The following is a 19,372-nucleotide window of genomic DNA, read 5'->3' on the forward strand; positions in this document are numbered from 1 at the left end:
CATGGAGAGGAGCAGTGGCAGTGTGCGTTCAGGAACAGGTGTTGGTGGCAGAGTGAGGAGTGGCAGAGTGAGGAGTGGCAGAGGGAGCAGTGGCAGAGGGAGCAGTGGCAGAGGGACCAGTGGCAGAGGGACCAGTGGCAGAGGGACCAGTGGCAGAGGGACCAGTGGCAGCAGCCAGACAAGTGTGAGAGGCAGCAGTGTGGCAGGCAGCATGGCCACAGCAAGGGCAGCCTCACACCAGGCCCTGGGCGTCCAGCCCCAGCAGGAGGAGGTGGAGGATCCGCTGGCATCCCCATCCTACAGCCAAGACCTTGATCATACCCCACACCAACTGCAGGAGGGCTACATGTCAGAGGTGGAGGCAGATGGTGGTGAGGAGGAGGAAGACACTGCCATGGAGGAGGAGGGCTACATGGCTGGTGTTGAAAATGAGGAGGAGGAGGTTGAAGCTGGCCGCACCAAAAGTGGCAGAAAGGTGCGTTTTTCCTATGAAGAAAATGCAGCACTTGTCCGGGCTATCCTGCCAGTGTTTGAGCGTTTGCTTGGCAAATCTCACCACAAGACCACTGCACAGCGCAAAAGGGCTATGTGGAAGGACATCACCCAGGCGGTGAACGCTGTGAGTCAGCACAAGCGCCTGGTCCGCAATGTGAAAAAGAGATTCAACGACATCAAAAGGCAGTTGAAGAATAAAATGGCCATGGAGTTGGAGGAGGCCACCAAGACTGGAGGAGGAAGCCCCACCACTGTGTGCTACAATTCGTATGAGGTGAAGCTGAAGCGCATCATCCCCCCTGAGGTCCTGCCTGGCATGCACGTGGCGGATACCGATAGGCCACAAACGCCATCTAGAGCTGGTAAGTGTGACCACATGCAATCCTAAACATACATGCTAATGTATTATAACTATAATGTTCACTTGTATTGTTATGCTAAGTAAAGTGCTGCTGTGGAACTACATAGCCCAGCAAGGTCATGCACAAGAAATTGCCTGCTACTCCTTTAAAATTGCTGATAATGCTGGGCCTTGTTGTTCCACAACTGCTCACATTGATTAACACTGTAACATTCTTTCTAGCAGCCTAACATGTATGTGGACAAAAACCCAGAGGTGTACTGGTGGTTTAGCTGCCATGCCTACATAGCAAAGATTATACAATAGTTGTCATGTGTACAATAGTGTAATTTTATTAATGTCACAGAAAAATCTGTGGGTTCCAAAACAAAATGGTGCCAAAGAAATAAAGCAGTCCTTGTCCAAAGGGTATTGTCCATTATTGTCATCTCAATGCCTGTTTGCACAAAATGCTTCCCCATTGCAAGGTCCATAATGCCTGGCCATCTTTCCTTCTACAGATTGTCAATCCCGAAGTGCTCACGCATCCAAGACCAGAAGGCCCGTTGCTGCAGAATCTGCGGAAGCAGGTAAATGAACAAAAAACACACCATTACACATACAGTACACACACCCATGTCACCTCAACAATATCTCATACCACATTCAACTCCTGTTGCTACATTGCAACGGAAATGAATGTCATCTGAGCTACGCATGTGACATATTATTAATGTGAATGTTACATGCTGTATCGGGGTACATGTGTAAGTACATAACACCCCTAGGTATTTGCGTCCAGCATCTCAAGCCCTATGTAAAACAGTATAGAGGACAGTGTGGCCTATATATGCATGAGTACTTACCTCTTCTCTGTATCCACAGGTGCTATACAACTAGGGTCAAACCAAACAGATTCTTCAATGATGGTGCTAGACGAAATGGACATCATTCTTGAACCAGTCGACACCTTTGCGGCAGAGGAAGAAATACAGACCTCGTCACAGAGTGATCTTCCCCCAAGTGGGGTGTCTCCCAACCCACCCCCACCCACCAACACACCCCATACAGCCGCTTCGGCTTCCCAAGTAGCTAACTCCTTGGTTAATTTCAAGGAAAAACAGATAGAATTCATGGCCTCCCAAAGCCTCCAAATAGGTAATATCCAGGGGTACATGCATGACACCTTCCTTCAGTTACGGAAAATGGCACGTAGTGTACGGGTAGGTGTAGGCACTCATGTGCGCATTGCTAACAGCATTGACACCCGTCTTGCTGAGCTAACTGCTGCTGTAAGGGAGCAGAATAGGCATATTGGCAGCCTGGCGCAAAGTATTGCTGCACTCACCCAATCATGCACAGCGCAGACTAATGCCTTACTAGCTATGCAGGCCCAAATCCAGCAGCTGGAAGCCAATGTGGGAGGTGGCACAGCATCCACCCTCAGCAGTGTATCCAGCACCCCAATAAGTGGCTCCCCCACTTCCCCACCCCGTCGGAGTGTTAGGACCCGTGGTGGGCTTGGTACAGGGTCTAGAAGTGGTGTAGGGGTGCCTGATGCTGGGAGAAGGTAGCTCCTACATATGTTTCATTATTTTTCCCATTCCCAATCATCTTGTAACATGCCCCCAGAGTTGTTATTTTTCACCTGCAAAAATGCAGATTGCGTCTGAGAAAGTATACAGAAGTAAAAATGTCTAGCCGCATACCATTGTGTTTGTGTATTATTTTTTAAGCAATTATTGTGTGCAGTCTAAAATATTGCAATGGTATATGACAATGGGATTGCACTAAAGTAGTGTGGGGTATCTCCTTGGCTGGCAAAGGTTGTGCATCTACATATTCCAGCAGGCTCTGACACTCATGGTTTGGACTGTAATGCTTAGAGTGTGTCAGGGCATGCTGGCACGTGTAGTTCCACACCACCAGTGAGACATGTTTGACTGCATACATCATTCATACATGTCTGAAAAGTACTTACAAGCTAGATATCAGCAAGGGATAGGTCAGCACCACCATCTGCATCCGTTGGGCTCTGTGTATTAGGCTAAATGTGGGTGGAAGCAGATGGTATTGGTCACACATTAGTTAATGAGTACACTTACAGCACAGGTACATTTTGCAGTACAGGGCACATGTGCTTACCAGAAAAGTATCGGCTGATGATGTGTGTGCGCACCAGATTCCCCCTCTGCGTACCCCTCACTACCGGAGGTGTGGTAGGTTGGGCTTCCTCAACGACTGCTGCATGCTCCTCCTCCACATAGGCAGGTTGAGACAGGGCTATGTTGTGCAGCATGCAGCAAGCCTGGATAATCATGACTACTTTGCCAGGGTGGTAAAGCAGTGTACCCGACGACCTGTCCAAACACCGGAAGCGACTCTTCAAGACGCCAAATGTGCGCTCCACCACATTGCGGGTTGCAATGTGGGCTTCATTATACCGGTGCTGTGCAGGGCCCTCTGGGGTGCGCAAAGGTGTCATGAGCCAGGAAACACAACCATATCCTGAGTCACCTAAAACACAGATAGGAAGTGATTGCCTTATATGGTAATGTATGTGTTGATTTTAAACAGGACACAATGGTAGAAGAGCAATATGCTTGTGAAAGAGGAAACACACACATTGCAGCAGGTACAATTAGGGACAGACAGGGTATTATGTTAAAAGGTACTTACCTAGTAGCCAGCCCTCTGGCATTTGGTGGTTGGTAAATCTGTTCCAGAGGGCTGAGTGTCTCAGAATATAGGCGTCATGGCAGTTTCCCGGAAAGCCTGCAACAACACTCAGGATTTTCAAATTTGCATTGGATACAACCTGCACGTTCAGGGAGTGCCGCCCACGCCTATTGACGTAGACGTGTCCCCGCACGTGCGGTGCCCTAATCCCAATGTGTGTGCAGTCTATAGCTCCCAGCACGCGAGGGAATGCTGAGAGTCTATAGAAAGCCAACTTGTGGTCCTGCCACTCCTGCTCAGAACTGGGGAATCTGATGTATGTCCGCCACAACTTCTTTAAAGCAAGTAACACTTGAGTGAAATGCTTAGAGAAAGTGGCCTGTGATACCCCCAAGGCCCATGAGGTCACAGACTGAGTGGAGCCTGTGGCCAAATAGTAGAGGGCACACATTAATTTGTGCAGCCCAGACACTGCATAGTTGCCTTCCCCAAAAGGGTCCAAATCCTCTCTCACCTGCTCATATAAGTCCAACAGGTTAATGCGGTTCAGCCTAAACATCCCCACAACCTGCTGATCCGAGAGGGAGTCCAGGTAGAGCCGAGCACGATACATACGTGGGGTACGCAGTAGTCGGGGGGCTACCTGGATCTGGCGCGCAGCTTCCTCCCTCCTGCGCAGCTCCTCCAAATGGGCCACATCACAAATCATCAACTCCAAACCACTCTGCAAAATCTCCATGTTTCAAACCCTCACAGGTGTCCTAAATGCTGTTGGGGTTTATGTAGGGGTGTTTGTGAGTGAAAATGAGGGCACCTGTGTTGAAATTAACCATGTGTGCACTTGACCAAAATGAGTTCTGTGCAAATTCGCCAAACAGAACCTGGTCTGAAATAAGTGCGATAATTAGACACCTAAAAAGTGCGATTTGCGAAAACGCATTGCATTAAATAAGCGATTTGTATACTTTCCTATACGAAAACATCTGGATGCGATATAAATGCGAAATAATCTCGCACTTTTGTTCCGCATACCTTAACGCACATATTATGCGATTTCAGCCCCTTAGCGCATCCCATTAAATTGGCGATTTCAGGGAAAAATGCGATATCGCCATTTTGTGGTCTAATTAACGCCAAAAAAAGCAGATCTCATCCCATAGAATGTCACCCATATAGTTAATACATTTTAAAATTGATCAAAATATATATATTTTTAACAAATTTTAATACAGTTTGATATACAGTATCAAACTAACTTTTGACCTGAAAATATAGATCTAGATGTTACAGATCTTATTTAAAAGGGTTGACCCATAGATAATATAGTTGTATTATACCATGTTGTTAGTTGAAAGTTTTGTCGCAATAGTGCTTTAGTTTCTGGAGATAGAGTTTTAATATAATTTAACCAGGTGTCAAAGAATCTTTTGGTACGCTTTTCTTTTTGCAGAGTAACCTCAGACCAATCCATAGTGAATAAATAAGATAGCCTAGGAAATAATAAGGTAATCGACACTGGTTCAGGGGAAATCCATTGAGATAATATTGTCTTTTTGGCCACTGCAGCAATTTTATTAAGAAGTCTCAAGTTTCCCGTGGATAGACCCTGTCTTGATTCGGCAGGTATTATACCCCAGAAGGCCCACACACTATTAATAGTAAAAGACAGATGCAAATCTTGGTTTATATATTTTTCAACAGCTGACCATAAGGAACCCACCATAGGACAGGACCACAAACAGTGCATAATATCAGCTTCCAGGGCTCCACATTTGAAACAAGCTGATGTGTCTGATTTGCCCATTACAAATTTAAGCTTTGGTGTAAAATATGCCCTGTGTAGAATTTTTTGGTTCATCTCTACATATGACATAGATACTAGCTGCTTATTTATGGTTTGGTATGCTTGAAGGAGCGATTTCATAGGAATGTCAGGGAAATCTCTCTGCCACTTTGTCAGACCCTTTCTGTCTCCCTCTAGATTCAATGTCATACGGGCTTGGTTATAAATATTTGAGATAGTTAGAGGTGAACCCGGGTTACGTCGAATGGTACTATCGAGATCAGTTGACATACCCCTATTGCCCAGTATTGACACTATCGCATTAATGTAGCTGCATGCTTGTAGGAAAGAAAACATTTGTATCTGTAAAGTTGGGAATTTTCTTTGAAGTTGGGACTGTGTTAGAAGGGTGAACGATTCTGGTTTTAAGAATTGAAATATGTAACAAAGACCTTGCCTATGCCATTCCCTAAAAATTGGAGAATTGAGATGAGGGTGGAACTTAGGGTTTCCCCATAAAGTTAGAAATATAGATTTGTATTGTAATAAATGTAGTCTAGGGCGCAAAGTACGCCACGCAGTGCACGTGGAGTTAAGTAAGAAGTTGTTTTTGAATGAGGGTGGAAGAATCTGTGGTGAAGTGTGTAACATGAAAACCAAGTTCCATCCTGGTGCAAAAGCTTGATCTAATTCACTATTTGAGTAAGTTTGAGTGCCACTAATCCAATCAGTGGCTATTCTGTAATTGGCAGCTAATGCGTATGTTCGCAAACAAGGCAGGTTGAGGCCTCCTAATTCAGGTTTTTGTTGGAGTTTAAGTAGGGATATTCTAGGGTGTTTGTTTGCCCAAATGAATTTAGAAAGGGCTTTGTTCAAGGTGATTAAAAGACGTTTTGAAGGGTAGATCGGCAAGGTCTGAATTATATAGAGGAATTTTGGAAAACTAATCATCTTGAAAAGGTGGCAACGTCCAATGTATGTTAAGGGGAGATTGGCCCATTTTTAAAAATCCGAAAGGGTTTTCTGGAGAAGTGGATGATAATTACAATCATGCAATAGAGACGGGTGCCTTGGTATCTGTATTCCTAAGTATTTGAGGCAGCTATTTTGCGCCCATCGAAATGGGAAGGTATTTTTCCACCCTCGTTGTCCTTCTGGAAAGAAGGCTAATGCCTCTGTTTTAAGATAGTTTATTTTGAAACCAGAAATTCTCTCAAATTTAGTCAATATGTGGAGGACCTTTGGAATCGCTACTTTAGGGTTAGAGAAATAAAGGAGAATATCATCCGCAAATGCCGAAAACTTAATCTCAGCCTCTCCTACCCTTATCCCCTTCCAATGATTTTCTCCAATAAACTGTCTAAGGAGTGGGTCTATGGCAAGGTTGAATAATAGAGGGGAAAGGGGACAGCCCTGTCTTGTTCCTCTGCCTAATTTGAAACTCTGTGTGTTAAAAGACCTGATAGTTAAAAAGGCAGTTGGATTGCTATAGAGGGTGAAAAATACTTGAGCGAAAGGTGCACCAAAATCTTGTATCTGAAATATTCGGTTTAGATGTGCCCATGATACCCTGTCAAATGCTTTTTCAGCATCGCAGCTCACTACCAGATTGTCTACCAATTTAGAGTTGTGCGTTTCCATCATGGCTGCTAGAAGAGTCCTGATATTACGTGTAGAGTGTCTATTACGTAAAAAACCTGTTTGGGCTGGGTGTATAATTTTGGAAAGTATGGGTTGTAGCCGAGTTGCAATTATTTTTGTAAATATTTTATAGTCCTGATTGAGTAATGAGATTGGTCTGTATGAGGAGGGAAGAGATGTGTCTTTGTTTGGTTTTAGAAGTAATATGATTCTAGCTTCATTAAATAATGGTGGGGCTGGGTTGCCTGAGAGAATGGAATTAAATAGTTGGACAAGAAGTGAGGCAACTTGTGGCGATAAGGATTTATAATATGATGCAGATAGACCATCTGGTCCAGGTGTTTTACCTGTGGGGAGTAATTTGATCGTTTGTTCAATTTCTTGTGTCGTTATTGGGGCCATAAGCTGTTCTCTGTCATCATCCGTAATGGATGGAGGGTTTGATTGAGATAGAAATTCCATACCCTCAGCTGGGTTATCTGCCGGTGCTTTATAAAGGGTTCCGAAGTAAGTTAGAAATGTTGTATTAATTTCCGTTTGGGAAGTGGATACTGTACCATCTGGGCGTTGCATTGACAAGATTGTAGTTGTTGACTTATTGGTATGTACCAGATTGGCCAGGAGTTTCCCTGGTCTATTTCCCCAACGGAAATAACGGTTTTTCTGATAATTAAGATTCATCTGCGCTCTTTCGGAACAAAGGGTGTCATAGGTATCTTTTGCCTGTTTATAAAGGAGGCGTGATGATTCTGAAGGGTCAGCTAGGAGTGTAGAATATGCTGCTGAGACAGCCATAGAGGCTTGAGAAAACCGTTCTGCCAGTTTTTTCTTTTTGGTTGCTGTGTAGGCTATAATATGGCCTCTTAATACTGGTTTAGAAGCAGGCCACATAAGATTTATGTTTGATTTGTGTATTTTGTTATCTGTCAGATAATTAGTGAAGGATTGTGTCAGATGTAGTTTGAAATCGTCAGAGTCCGCTAAATAGTCAGGGAATCTCCAGTTGTAAGAGAAGGTTTTAGGTTTAAGTAGGGTAATAGTCATTCCAATGGGAGCATGGTCAGATAATAATATATTTCTTATTGAAACCTCTTCTACTTTATGTATAAGGGTACATGATATCAGCCAGTAGTCTAAACGGGAGAAGGAGTTATGGGGATGTGAATAGAAGGTGTATTCACGGGATGTTGGGTGGAAAAATCTCCACGCGTCCATTAGTGACAAAGAATCCATTAGAAGTGAGATCGAAGCAGGAGGTGATCTACTATTGGTGTGTCGGGGATGTCTTGATATGTCTAGTTCTGGGTCCAATATTATGTTGAGATCCCCGCCTATAATCAAATTTCCCTGTGACACGGTATTCTTAAATGGGACTTTAAAACGGGTCTGAGCCTTGAGACCTTTCACATTGCAGGTGAAAACCGTTTTAAAAATCATTTAATACCATTCAAACATTCAACCCGTTTAACCCCCAAGGGACACGTTTCAAGCCATTGATATAGAGCCATTCACACTGCCTAAAAAAACGGCTTTAAAACGTGTAGGAATCTGCTTTTTAACCGTGTTGAAATACCAGTTAACTTTAACCGGTAAATCAACTTTGGCACTTTCACATTGCAGCCTTAAACGTTTTAAAATGGGAAAAAAACGGCAATATACCGTTTTAAAAGTGCGATGTGAAAGGGGTATAGATCAAGATTTTGAACTGAAATTGTTTTTATACAGTATTTATCCTATTGCCTTTAAGAGTTTGAGATTAGCATAATTTTTGAATAATTATTTAAATTTTTTTTTAAATAAATATCCTAATACTGTTTATTTATATATGTACTGATTAGTGCAATTTACTTTTTAGTTTAAGTCCCATAATACTTTATACAATATAATAATCTCCTACTAATACCCCATTCACACCACAAAGCAAATTACCGGGTGAAAGCTTTTCAACCCGGTAATGTGCCAGAAAACCCGGGTTTTTCGGTGGTGTGAAAGAGTCAACACGGTTCTTAAATCCCGGCACTCTGACCGGGATTTGAGTGCCGGGATTTAAGACCCGTGTTGACCCTTTCACACCAGTAATTTGCAGGTGTGTGAATGGGGTCCGGCTGCACTCGGCAAAATTGCCCTACACTTAAAAATGCCTGGTAATTTCCAGGTGGTCGGTGTGAAAGGAGGGGTATAAGGAAGCTCAAGTATGCTGATGCATTAACATTGTGCCAATTTATATCTGGGAGGAACATCTGGAAGATAATAGCGCCTATAAGCAAAGCAGATGGCGCTTAAACCCCATGTGTGTATTCAGGAAGGCGTGAGCTGGAAACCTAGATATACCACATGCAAAGGCAAAAGCGGGAGCAACAGCTACTGGAAGTTGTTGAGCGGCGTCCGGAAATAGAGCGTGGAGAACAGAGCTGTCTGGGGGAAATATATTCAGTGTAGACACTGTCACAGCAGGAACCCTGTGCTGGAGGAGACTGAGAACTGTATTTGTAATATCTGGACTATATTTAAATAACGTTATTTGGGCCTTTTTAAAGTCAGGAACTAAACTACTTCCTGTTTCCATTGACCACCGGAAGTGCAGGGATGGAGCTACAGTATAATAGAAAGTCACCTTCTCACACTGATATGGATCCTGAAGAGATATAATTCTGAGGGTGATGGTATCTGCAGTAAGTCCTGCCGGGACCAGATCCTTGTCTATGATCCCGAGTTTGGACACCGCATTTAACGCTTGCCCATACCCGAGTTTTAACCTGTTTATCAAGTTTTTAAGACCTTTTTATGTATGTTGATGTACCATAAAAAATTCTGTTTTGGCTCCTGCGATTATACCCACTTTCCCTATTTTCCCACCTTCCCCCCTTTTCTATTTCTGTACCCCTCTCACCTTTTATGTTTATTATAAAATGTTAATAAATGTTGTATAAATGTTAATAAAAATCCAATTTTGAAAAAAAAAAAAATACCTTGATGGATGTTATATCCTGCTAATTACCGTGAGTACCAGTATTCACTGCCTTTAAAGATACCTTTATTCAACTATCTGTACCATTACTCATGTGATTTTGGTACTCATCTAGTCTATTTACCATGCATTCTTGAAATCTCCAAAATCTGAAGTCTGATCACCCATTGCCCATATTTTTGCCTTTTTCCTCTCCACTTTATGGGTGAAATTCTATGGGATGAGATTTTTAGACTTATGCGAATTTTTTCGCAAAAACGGCCGAAATCGCATTTTTTTCCATTTTCGCATATTTAATGAGCTCCGAAAATGTGAAAAAAATGCGATTTTTGCCTACAAGTTGGACACACTGGAAATGCGATGGCTGCTTTTCGCAGCACATCGCATCCAGATGTTTTCACATGGAAAAGTATACAAATCGCATATTTAATGGTATGCGATTTGTATAAAGTGTGTCTATAATTCGCCCAAAAATCAGACCAGGTTCTGATGGGCGAATTAGCCAGAACCCTGCACAGATCGCAATGTTCTGTGCAGGTTTCTGGCAAAAAAAAAAACAGTTAAAATAAAAAAAAAACGAGCGTGGGGTCCCCCGCCAGAGCATAACCAGCCCCGGGCTCATTGAGCCGGTGCTGGTGACATAAAATCAGAGTCCCCGACAAATAGGGGTCCCCTTGATTTCATGAAACCAGCACCAGGCTCAAGGTCCGGCGCTGGTTCCCAAAATACGGGGGACAAAATGACTAGGGGTCCCCCGTATTTTAAGAACCAGCACCGGACCCAACCAGCCAGCGGGGTAATGCCACAGCCGGGGGACACTTATTATATAAGGTCCCGCGGCCAAAGCATTATCCCCGTGGCTGGTCAGCATGGGCAGAGGTCCTGGGGAAGTGGGGACCCCCCCCAATGAAGGGGTCCCCCCCCTCCAGGACTTACCAGCCCATGCTGAAAGTCCGGGGCTGTCCCCGATGCCCCTGGGCGGTGGGCATCGGGCTGATGGATAGTGTAAAAAAAAGCAGAAAAACTATTGTTTTCTACTGGCGAACTATGAGTCCCAGCAAGCCTCCCCCGCATGCTGGGACTTGGAGAACCACAAGTCCCAGCATGCAGGGCATTAAAGGGCCCGCTGGCACTTGTAGTTCTACAGTACAAAAAATAGTGAAATAAAACACACTGACACCCTGAAAAATAAAAGTTTAATACACACATAACACACACATACTGATACTTACCTACCTTGAGCCCGTAGGTCGGTCCCTGATTTTATGTCACCAGCACCGGCTCAATGAGCCCGGGGCTGGTTATGCTCTGGCGGGGGACCCCGCGCTCGTTTTAATTTTTTGGTACTTATGTAGTATCTGGGCTGCCGATTTCTAAATCGGGTCGGATCGGGAGATCGCATCGCATCGCATGCGACCATGCGATTCGATGCGATGCGATGCGATGACCCGATTTTTCCATAGGAATCAATGTTAAAATGGACTGAGTCCATTTTAACATGGAATTCAATGGGAAAAATGGGTCCTTTTCATACCCCTACTATCCAAGTGGGCATGGAGTTGGATATAAACCTGTGGCGAGCGTAGCGAGCCACCGAGCCCGAAGCGTGGCGAGCGAAGCGAGCCCCGCGAGGGGACGAATACCGTCCCCTCGCGGGGCTCGCTTCGCTCGCCACGCTTCGGGCTCGGTGGCTCGCTACGCTCGCCACAGGTTTATATCCAACTCCATGCCCACTTGGATAGTAGGGGTATGAAAAGGACCCATTTTTCCATAGGAATCATTTTAACATTGATTCCTATGGAAAAATCGGGTCATCGCATCCGATATCGCATCCGATATCGGATGCGATGCGATGCGATATCGCATCGCATCGCATCTGATTGTATGCCTTAACTTAAGGCATACAATCAAAAAATCGGCAGCCCAGATACTACATAAGTACCAATTTTTTTTATTTGCGCTTTCCTGCAAACGTGCGATTTTAAGACATGAAAATCGCACATTTTCAGGACTAAAGACATCGCACCACCTCGCACCTATTCGCACTATTTGGCCCGTTTTTCGCATCTCATTAAATATGCGAAAAATGGGCCAATCTTGCGATTTGAAAAAGTGCGAAGTGGTGCGATAAAAAAAACGCAATTTTATCTCATCCCATAGAATGTCACCCTATATGTCTACTGTGGAAACTTTGACCATTTGAGGAGAAGCATTGCCTGAAGAATCCTGAAAAAACAAGGGATCAACACCCATAGGGGAATATTTACCTCTTTAATTTTCTGTGTGTTCAGAAGGGGAGTGCCCAATCTCTGGGTATCACCCCACCAATCATTTCTAGTTATTAAAAGGGATCTAGGGGTAGATCCCAGTATATGCAGATAGGCTGATTCCTTAGTGAAGCTCCAAGTTATCCATCAAACCTTTTAGCCGCACATTCCCCAATACTAATGGGTCATTTCTGCATTCTAAAAATGTTTCACAGCTGAGACTTAAATACAATACCTTTAGAAGTGCATCCTTAAGCAATAACCTTAGAAGTACATACTGACATCTGTATGTGGAAGACCCCTTTGTCAGAGCAAGAGTAAGTTAATTTATTCTATTGTCTATCAGAGCTTTTGAAAATAGTATTATACTCTTTTTGTGGAGACTACCCTGCTGTAAAAACTGAAAAAATATTAATGATTGCCTGAATGTATTGGTACCACAGTAGATATTGTATATATATTTGCTGCAATTCAAATTTTCCAATCACAAAAATCCCTCCCTGGAATGCTCCATTCACTTATGCACAGCAATAAGCCTGTACTTGCACAGTGTGTGTCCGGCCCACAAAACTGAAAGTAAAGTGATTGCATTAGCGATCACGGTATTTACACATTGCAAATATGGGCTCCAATCTTTGGATGTGCTTTTCCATACATCCCAGAGGTACAGTATATTATTGCTGTGATAACCAATACTAAGAAATTATAACTTTCAGGTCTTAAACCTGATAATAAATAGGACCCATAATGCAGTGGTTCAGTGGTGTTTATCACCCCCCCCCCCCCCCAGGTAAAATCTGCATCTGGCTTCACACAGTGGCGGTCTGTGAGACCTCCAAGATGCCTCTATTGATTCTGCGCATGCACAGTAAGGAGGACGTTACTGCGCATGTGCCATCTGGGGCCCTGAATATTCGTCTGCTACCGAAGCAGCCCATAGAGGCTGGAGCCAGCACATGCGCAGTACCGATGAAGCTACTGCACATGTGCCAGTCCCGCAGCGGGGGTCTGGTCTGGGACTGGTGGTAGTGGACGGGGACCAACAGCCGTGGGTGCAGTGGAGGAGGGGGGGGGGGCGGCAAATTTATTTTAAATTTTAAAAATTTAAAATAAAAAAAATTGTAAATAAAAAAAAAAAATAACAAAATAACTCACCCAAATCTAATTCTCTCTGCACATTTTACATCTGCCCCCCTGCAGTGCACATGGTTTTGTCCATCTAAGAAGGATTTTTTCAGAAAGACTGAACTAGAATAAGGCCCATTCCACTGTTTGGGAACCTTTGCTTTAATGTTTAAGGGCTCATATTAGACCTATTGGCGGGGCTGTGAATTGCAGCCTTGCTGATTATCAGCAGACCACGGTACACAATGCACATGCGTGAGGTCCCCCTGCGAACAAAGCCAACAATGGTATTTCATAGCTGGCTGTTAGCAAAATGATTGACAGCTACCTGCCGTTGCGGGGTGCCACCCGGCTGTTTTCTGGTAGTGACAAGAAAAACGCAGGTAGACCCAGCTGTTGCAGGGGAGGACCTCTGACATCAACACTGGACCTGTAGACTCCAGGAACATCGCAGCCCCAGAGTAATGGTGTGTACACACTTGTACAATGTGCATGAGATTTTGACTATATAGTCAAAATCTCATCTGGATCGCATGCAGATTGTATGGGTTTTAACCCTTGTGATCCCGATGCGATCCCGATGCGCGCTCCCATATCGCAGCCAGAAAGTCTTGGCTGCATAGACTATATAGTGCAGATCTACACTATATTGTCTAAATTGTATACATAGTCTAAATTGTAATATAGTCTAAATTGTACAAGTCTGTACACACCTTAATGCTGTGTACACACGGTGAGATTCCGTTGCAATTCGACTTAAGATTCGAGTGCTATGCAATCTTTGCTAACTCTGTACTATCTACATACAATTTGTGCTATCTACATTCGATTTTCACTATATAGTCATTGCAGCCCTGTCTATCTGGGTTTCGATTTGTGCTGTCCCGGGAGCGCGCATCGGGATCACAAGGTAAAAAACCTGTGCGATCTGCATGCGATTTTGACTATATAGTCAAAATCTCATGCTGAATTGTACCGTGTGTACACAGCATAAGTTTTGATCTACGATGCCACTGCATTTAAATGCTGTGATTCATGGCTCTTTGGAGAGAGTGGTGGTACAAAATTACGCAATTTGCAGGGTTACGGGGCTGATGTGTGGGCCACACTAAATGAGGGAGGCTTGTCCACCCTTCCGGGGGGCCGGGAGGGGGACCCAATTTTCGTGACCCTCACGGCCACTCCGGGAGGGTAGGTAAGTGTGACATATAGGGGGAAATTTACCAATATGAAAAACCTAGTTTTTCGTATTGGTATTTCCCCTACGACTGCATACGACTGTTTCAGTCGTATGCAAAGTCGTGTTCCGGAGGGGAATGTACAAAGCAGTCATATACGACTGCTTTGTAACCCACCGATGTCGTAGGAATTCGTATTAGCTGGCCATATATACGGCCGCTAATACGAATTCGTACAGGCATTGTTAAAAATCGGGGAACCCCTATTTGTCGGGTTCCCTGATTTTTAATTACCGGCCCCGGCTCTGCCAGCCTGGTGCTGGTTACAGCTGTGGGGGGGACCCCACGCTGTTTTTTTTTTATATTTATTTATTTTTTCTATTTTTTTACACTAAAGCCTGCACAGATATGACTGATCCGTGCAGGCTTAAAGCAAATACGACAGGGAAAGCAAGGTGTATTTTCCTGTCGTATTTGCGTGAGTGTTTTACACCAAGTAGCAGCCGTATTATCAGTACGGCTGCTTAGTAAATCAGGAACCACCATTCTGTCGTATTCTATCGATGGTGTAGACATTCGTATTTGTAAATACAAATACGAATGTTCCATCTTTAGGAATACGAATTGTTGTATTTTCGGGATTGTAAATCCCGAAAATACAAATGTGTAAAAAATAGGTGTACAGTTTTTCTGCCTACGAATACACCTATTTTTTACGAATCCATTTTGGTAAATTTCCCCCATAATGTTCAATATGTTGGTTTGTGATACTAGTTATAGAACATAACACAATAGACAAGTAAATCATGTACTGAAATGTTTATTTCCAGAATTCAAATCATAACAATGCAGCCATGTTTCTGACTTAAATAAATAAAGTAATATCTATATTTATATATTTATATATATATATATATATCTCTATGTATATTTCATACAGGGAGCAGATCTCAGCTGCTTATGGGGAAGACGTACAGTAAGACACATACAAGGAAGGAAAACACAGGAAAGCATGTTGAAGAAACTAATGGCAAATCTCCAACTGTGAAATGTTACACAAATTGAAATACACTCTGACGGAATTTTGCTGTAGTGATCCTATTTTTTCTCACAAATTACAAACACAATTATAAGACTAAATTCAATTCAAAATATTTTTTTCGACCTTTGCTTTGTGCATCCTTTTGCTTTTCTAATACTCTTTTAAGTGGAACGTGCCCCACAGTTAGACATGCATACATACACGCAGACAAATGAAAGTGCCTAGAGGCGAATAACATGGCTTTTTTGTTTATAAATCTAATGTCATCAGTAAGTCTAGTGCATAATGGGAAACATCTATGACCCATATTTTTTAAATTGAAGGAAATGTAATTAAAATAAATCACCTCTTTTTAAATTACAAACAAAATCTGTTTTGGAGACAAGGTATTAATAAAATATGGCTGTGTCTGTCCTTTTATAATATATGTAATATAAAGTGTTTTCAATGACCTACAGCAGGCACCGCCAAATAGTGGTTCTCCAGCTATTGTGAAAGTACCCATCCCAGCACGCCTTGCCAGTTTTAACATTCCCTAATAGCAAATCTGTGGCAAGGCATGATGGGAGCTCGAGGTACAGAGTTTGGCCATGCCTGGCCTTCATACAAGAAATATAAGCCTGTTATTTTTGTTGTGCTATATTTAACCTCTTCATAACTAGTCTCAAGTTATACCTTTCAGACCAGGTGCAGTTGTTAGAATTATTATTACAGTTCACTTGGAATTAACTCTTTATTCATTTATACAGTTTCATTTATATTCAATTCTCAGCAATGTGTGGGCCAGATGCACTAAGCTTCAAAAAGTGATAAAAAGTGATAAACAACCAACCAATAAGCTCCTTCCTGTCATGTCACATACTGTGTTTGAAAATTGTTAGGCAGGAGCTGATTGGCTGGATGTTTATCACTCTCCATTTTATCACTTTTGAAGCTTAGTGCATCTGGCCCTGTATGTTTTACGCTTCTTTCCATCTGCTACATCATAGAGGTGTGCATGAAAATCAGCAAAGATTTGCTACCAGACAGTAATGCGAACGGCCAAATATCGTGGTGATATCAATTGCCCATTGACAAGAATTGAAGCATCCTCTAATTGGTTGTTCTGCATATGGGTATAACAAATATGTGTATGTTTCCCAGGGTATTGCACAGATTCAGAGCAATAAAACAAATATATTTTAACCAAGAAGGAGCCCATTGAGTTAGCTGGTAGGTGAGTGAACCCTCCCTACAGTAACCGAATTAGTGACTGACACATTATTAACCCATTAAAATCCATGTGTTCCCTTCCTCGTACTACCCGTCTTCAGAAAGCAATTTTGGTTTTACCTTCAATAATGTAGAAGTGCACATTATTCAGTGTAAATGCTCTGTATGATAAAAAAAATAGGGTTCAGTTATTGAATGAAACCTATCCTGACCCACCCACATATGGAATCTTAAGACAGACCACGATTGTGCTTGTACAGATGCCAAAGTTTTCCTTGCTCTCATTGGCGTGCGCAAATTGAGTGTTCGGGGTGCATAGGCACCCTCTAATGCTGTGCCCACAATTATGAACACCTTCCTGCCACTAGCAATACCTTTTACCGAAGACTTTTGCTTTTTAGAACTGTATTCCATTAAAAGAATCACCTATCAGTCAATTATGTGTGTTGCATTGTTAATTGTACTAGACCATTGTCATATCACTACATACCTGCGTCATCCGTATATGTTTTTATTGTAATTAGAAGATTAAAACTGAAATAGACAGGCGAATATGGTGTGGCTGAGAGACGATTATATTGTAGTGATGGTGGACACGGCATATTGGCGATGTTAGACATGCCTAATAGGTGGTGCTAGGCACACCCCTTTGACTGTGCACCCCCTAATAAAATGTGCTGTGCACACCTATGCTTGCTCTAATCCTTAAATGTTTGCCCAGTTTTGGAAAATCCTCTCTTTCTGAATTTTTAGCTGCTTTTCTTATCCAGTAGTGTCACTAGAGAAGTGTGGACTACACAGGGTTATACCATTTAGTGGGGTGAAAATAGAAATGCAGTGGTAATGATATGAGGTGAGGACACATCCCCTTTGCGTGTGCAATGAGTCCGCATTGAATCTGGTTCATGTGTTTAAAAATGCATACTGGATTGGCTGGTGAAACGGTACTTGTTTCCTAGCACGGCCACAATCTTGGGCATCGTGAACCTTTAAGTTAAGGTACACGATGCCCACGATGGACCCGATTTCCTTTGAAATCAGGTCCATTTTGCAGGCAAAGGAAAAATCGCGGTTATTGCGTCGGTCGGGACCATTAACATTGGCCCCGACGCGACCGACGCGATGCCCCCGATTTCCCCATAGGCTTCAATGTTAAAATAATTTTTAACATTGAAATCGGGAGCATCGCGTCGGTCTTGTGCCATTATAATGGCACAAGATGAGATGGACTTGATTAAGTCCATCTCACATAGTAAAAAATGTGAAATGGGCCAAAATGACTCATTTCACATTATATATGTCCCCGTCATCACCCCACGATTGACGCCAACCCGAAGCGTGGCGAGCGGCGGCGGTGCGCGTCCTTCGACCTTTTCATTCCCCTACTATCCACGTTGGCGTGGAGTTGAGAATATAAAGTGTGGCGAGCGCAGCGAGCCACCGAGCCCGAAGCGTGGCGAGCGCAGCGTGTCACTAGAGAAGTGTGGACTACACAGGGTGATACCATTTAGTGGGGTGAAAATAGAAATGCAGTGGTAATGATATGAGGTGAGGACACATCCCCTTTGCGTGTGCAATGAGTCCGCATTGAATCTGGTTCATGTGTTTACAAATGCATACTGGATTGGCTGGTGAAACGGTACTTGTTTCCTAGCACGGCCACAATCTTGGGCATCGTGTACCTTTTCATTCCCCTACTATCCACGTCGGCGTGGAGTTGAGAATATAAAGTGTGGCGAGCGCAGCGAGCCCCGCGAGGGGATGCGTATACCTGTGAAGTTATACGCGTTTCCTCGCGGGGCACACTACGCTCGCCACGCTTCGGGCTCGGTGGCTCGCTGCGCTCGCCACACTTTATATTCTCAACTCCACGCCGACTTGGATAGTAGGGGAATGAAAAGGTCGGAGGACGCGCACCGCCGCCCCTCGCGGGCTCGCTGCGCTTGCCACGCTTCGGGTTGGCGTCAATCGTGGGGTGGGGTTTACGGTGTTAAATTTGGGGGTCTAGGGAATATTTTACATTGAATCCAATGTAAAATCGGGTCCCAGGGACCCTATTCACATTTGATTCAATTAAAAAATCGGGTCGGTCGCATCGCATGCGACCAACGCAATTTTTCGACACAACCACCCCGATGGAAATCGGTGTGGCCGTGCTAGGAAACAAGTACCGGTGAAACTGTAAGACTCGTCTTACTCCTGCTAGCCAGTATTACAAGAAAGCTCCATTCTTATTCTATACAGCTAGATACAGTCTCTCTATTTATATGTGTTGAAGAGAACTGTAGAGATTGTCGCGACTGACATATTATGATCACGGCTTCAGGGCATGAGGAACCTAATTCATTTTGTCCTGAGCACTCTCATAGTGTCTTCCTGTACAGATTATGGGTTATTATGGGTTATATTAAATCCTATCCGATATTTTCGATAGTCAGAAATATCGACCACAACCTATCAGGGGCAGATTGGTAACTAAATCTAGCCCTGGAAAAATCTTGAAGCTGCAGGGGGTACCTAACGCTACTGCCCGGGGTGTGGAGTGGTAACGCTACTGACAGGGGGTGGGGGTGGAAACGCTACTGACCTGGGAGTGGGGGGTGGAGGTGATAATGCTACTGACCTGGGAGTGGGCGTGGGGG

At 43.6% G+C, this 19,372-nt stretch overlaps 1 protein-coding gene across 1 annotated transcript; it reads left to right on the plus strand.

The window, feature by feature from the left end:
• Positions 1-346: 346 nt before the first annotated feature.
• On the plus strand, positions 347-7,898 carry LOC146058445 (uncharacterized). The gene is made up of 4 exons (XM_083170726.1): positions 347-857; positions 1,357-1,425; positions 1,721-2,058; positions 7,869-7,898. The coding sequence occupies exons 1-4, from the start codon at positions 347-349 to the stop codon at positions 7,896-7,898; spliced, it is 948 nt and encodes a 315-aa protein (XP_083026852.1).
• Positions 7,899-19,372: the final 11,474 nt, after the last annotated feature.

This window comes from Crinia signifera, chromosome 2 (genome assembly GCF_055691185.1).
Source record: "Crinia signifera chromosome 2, ASM5569118v1, whole genome shotgun sequence".
In the NCBI taxonomy this organism is placed as follows: domain Eukaryota; kingdom Metazoa; phylum Chordata; class Amphibia; order Anura; family Myobatrachidae; genus Crinia; species Crinia signifera.

Excerpts from the sequence above, each read along its gene's own strand:
- LOC146058445 (XM_083170726.1), top strand. The coding sequence starts at position 347 with ATGTCAGAGGTGGAGGCAGATGGTGGTGAGGAGGAGGAAGACACTGCC. Across the intron at positions 858-1,356 it reads ACAAACGCCATCTAGAGCTG|ATTGTCAATCCCGAAGTGCT; the intron begins GTAAGTGTGACC and ends TTCCTTCTACAG. Across the intron at positions 1,426-1,720 it reads TGCAGAATCTGCGGAAGCAG|GTGCTATACAACTAGGGTCA; the intron begins GTAAATGAACAA and ends CTGTATCCACAG.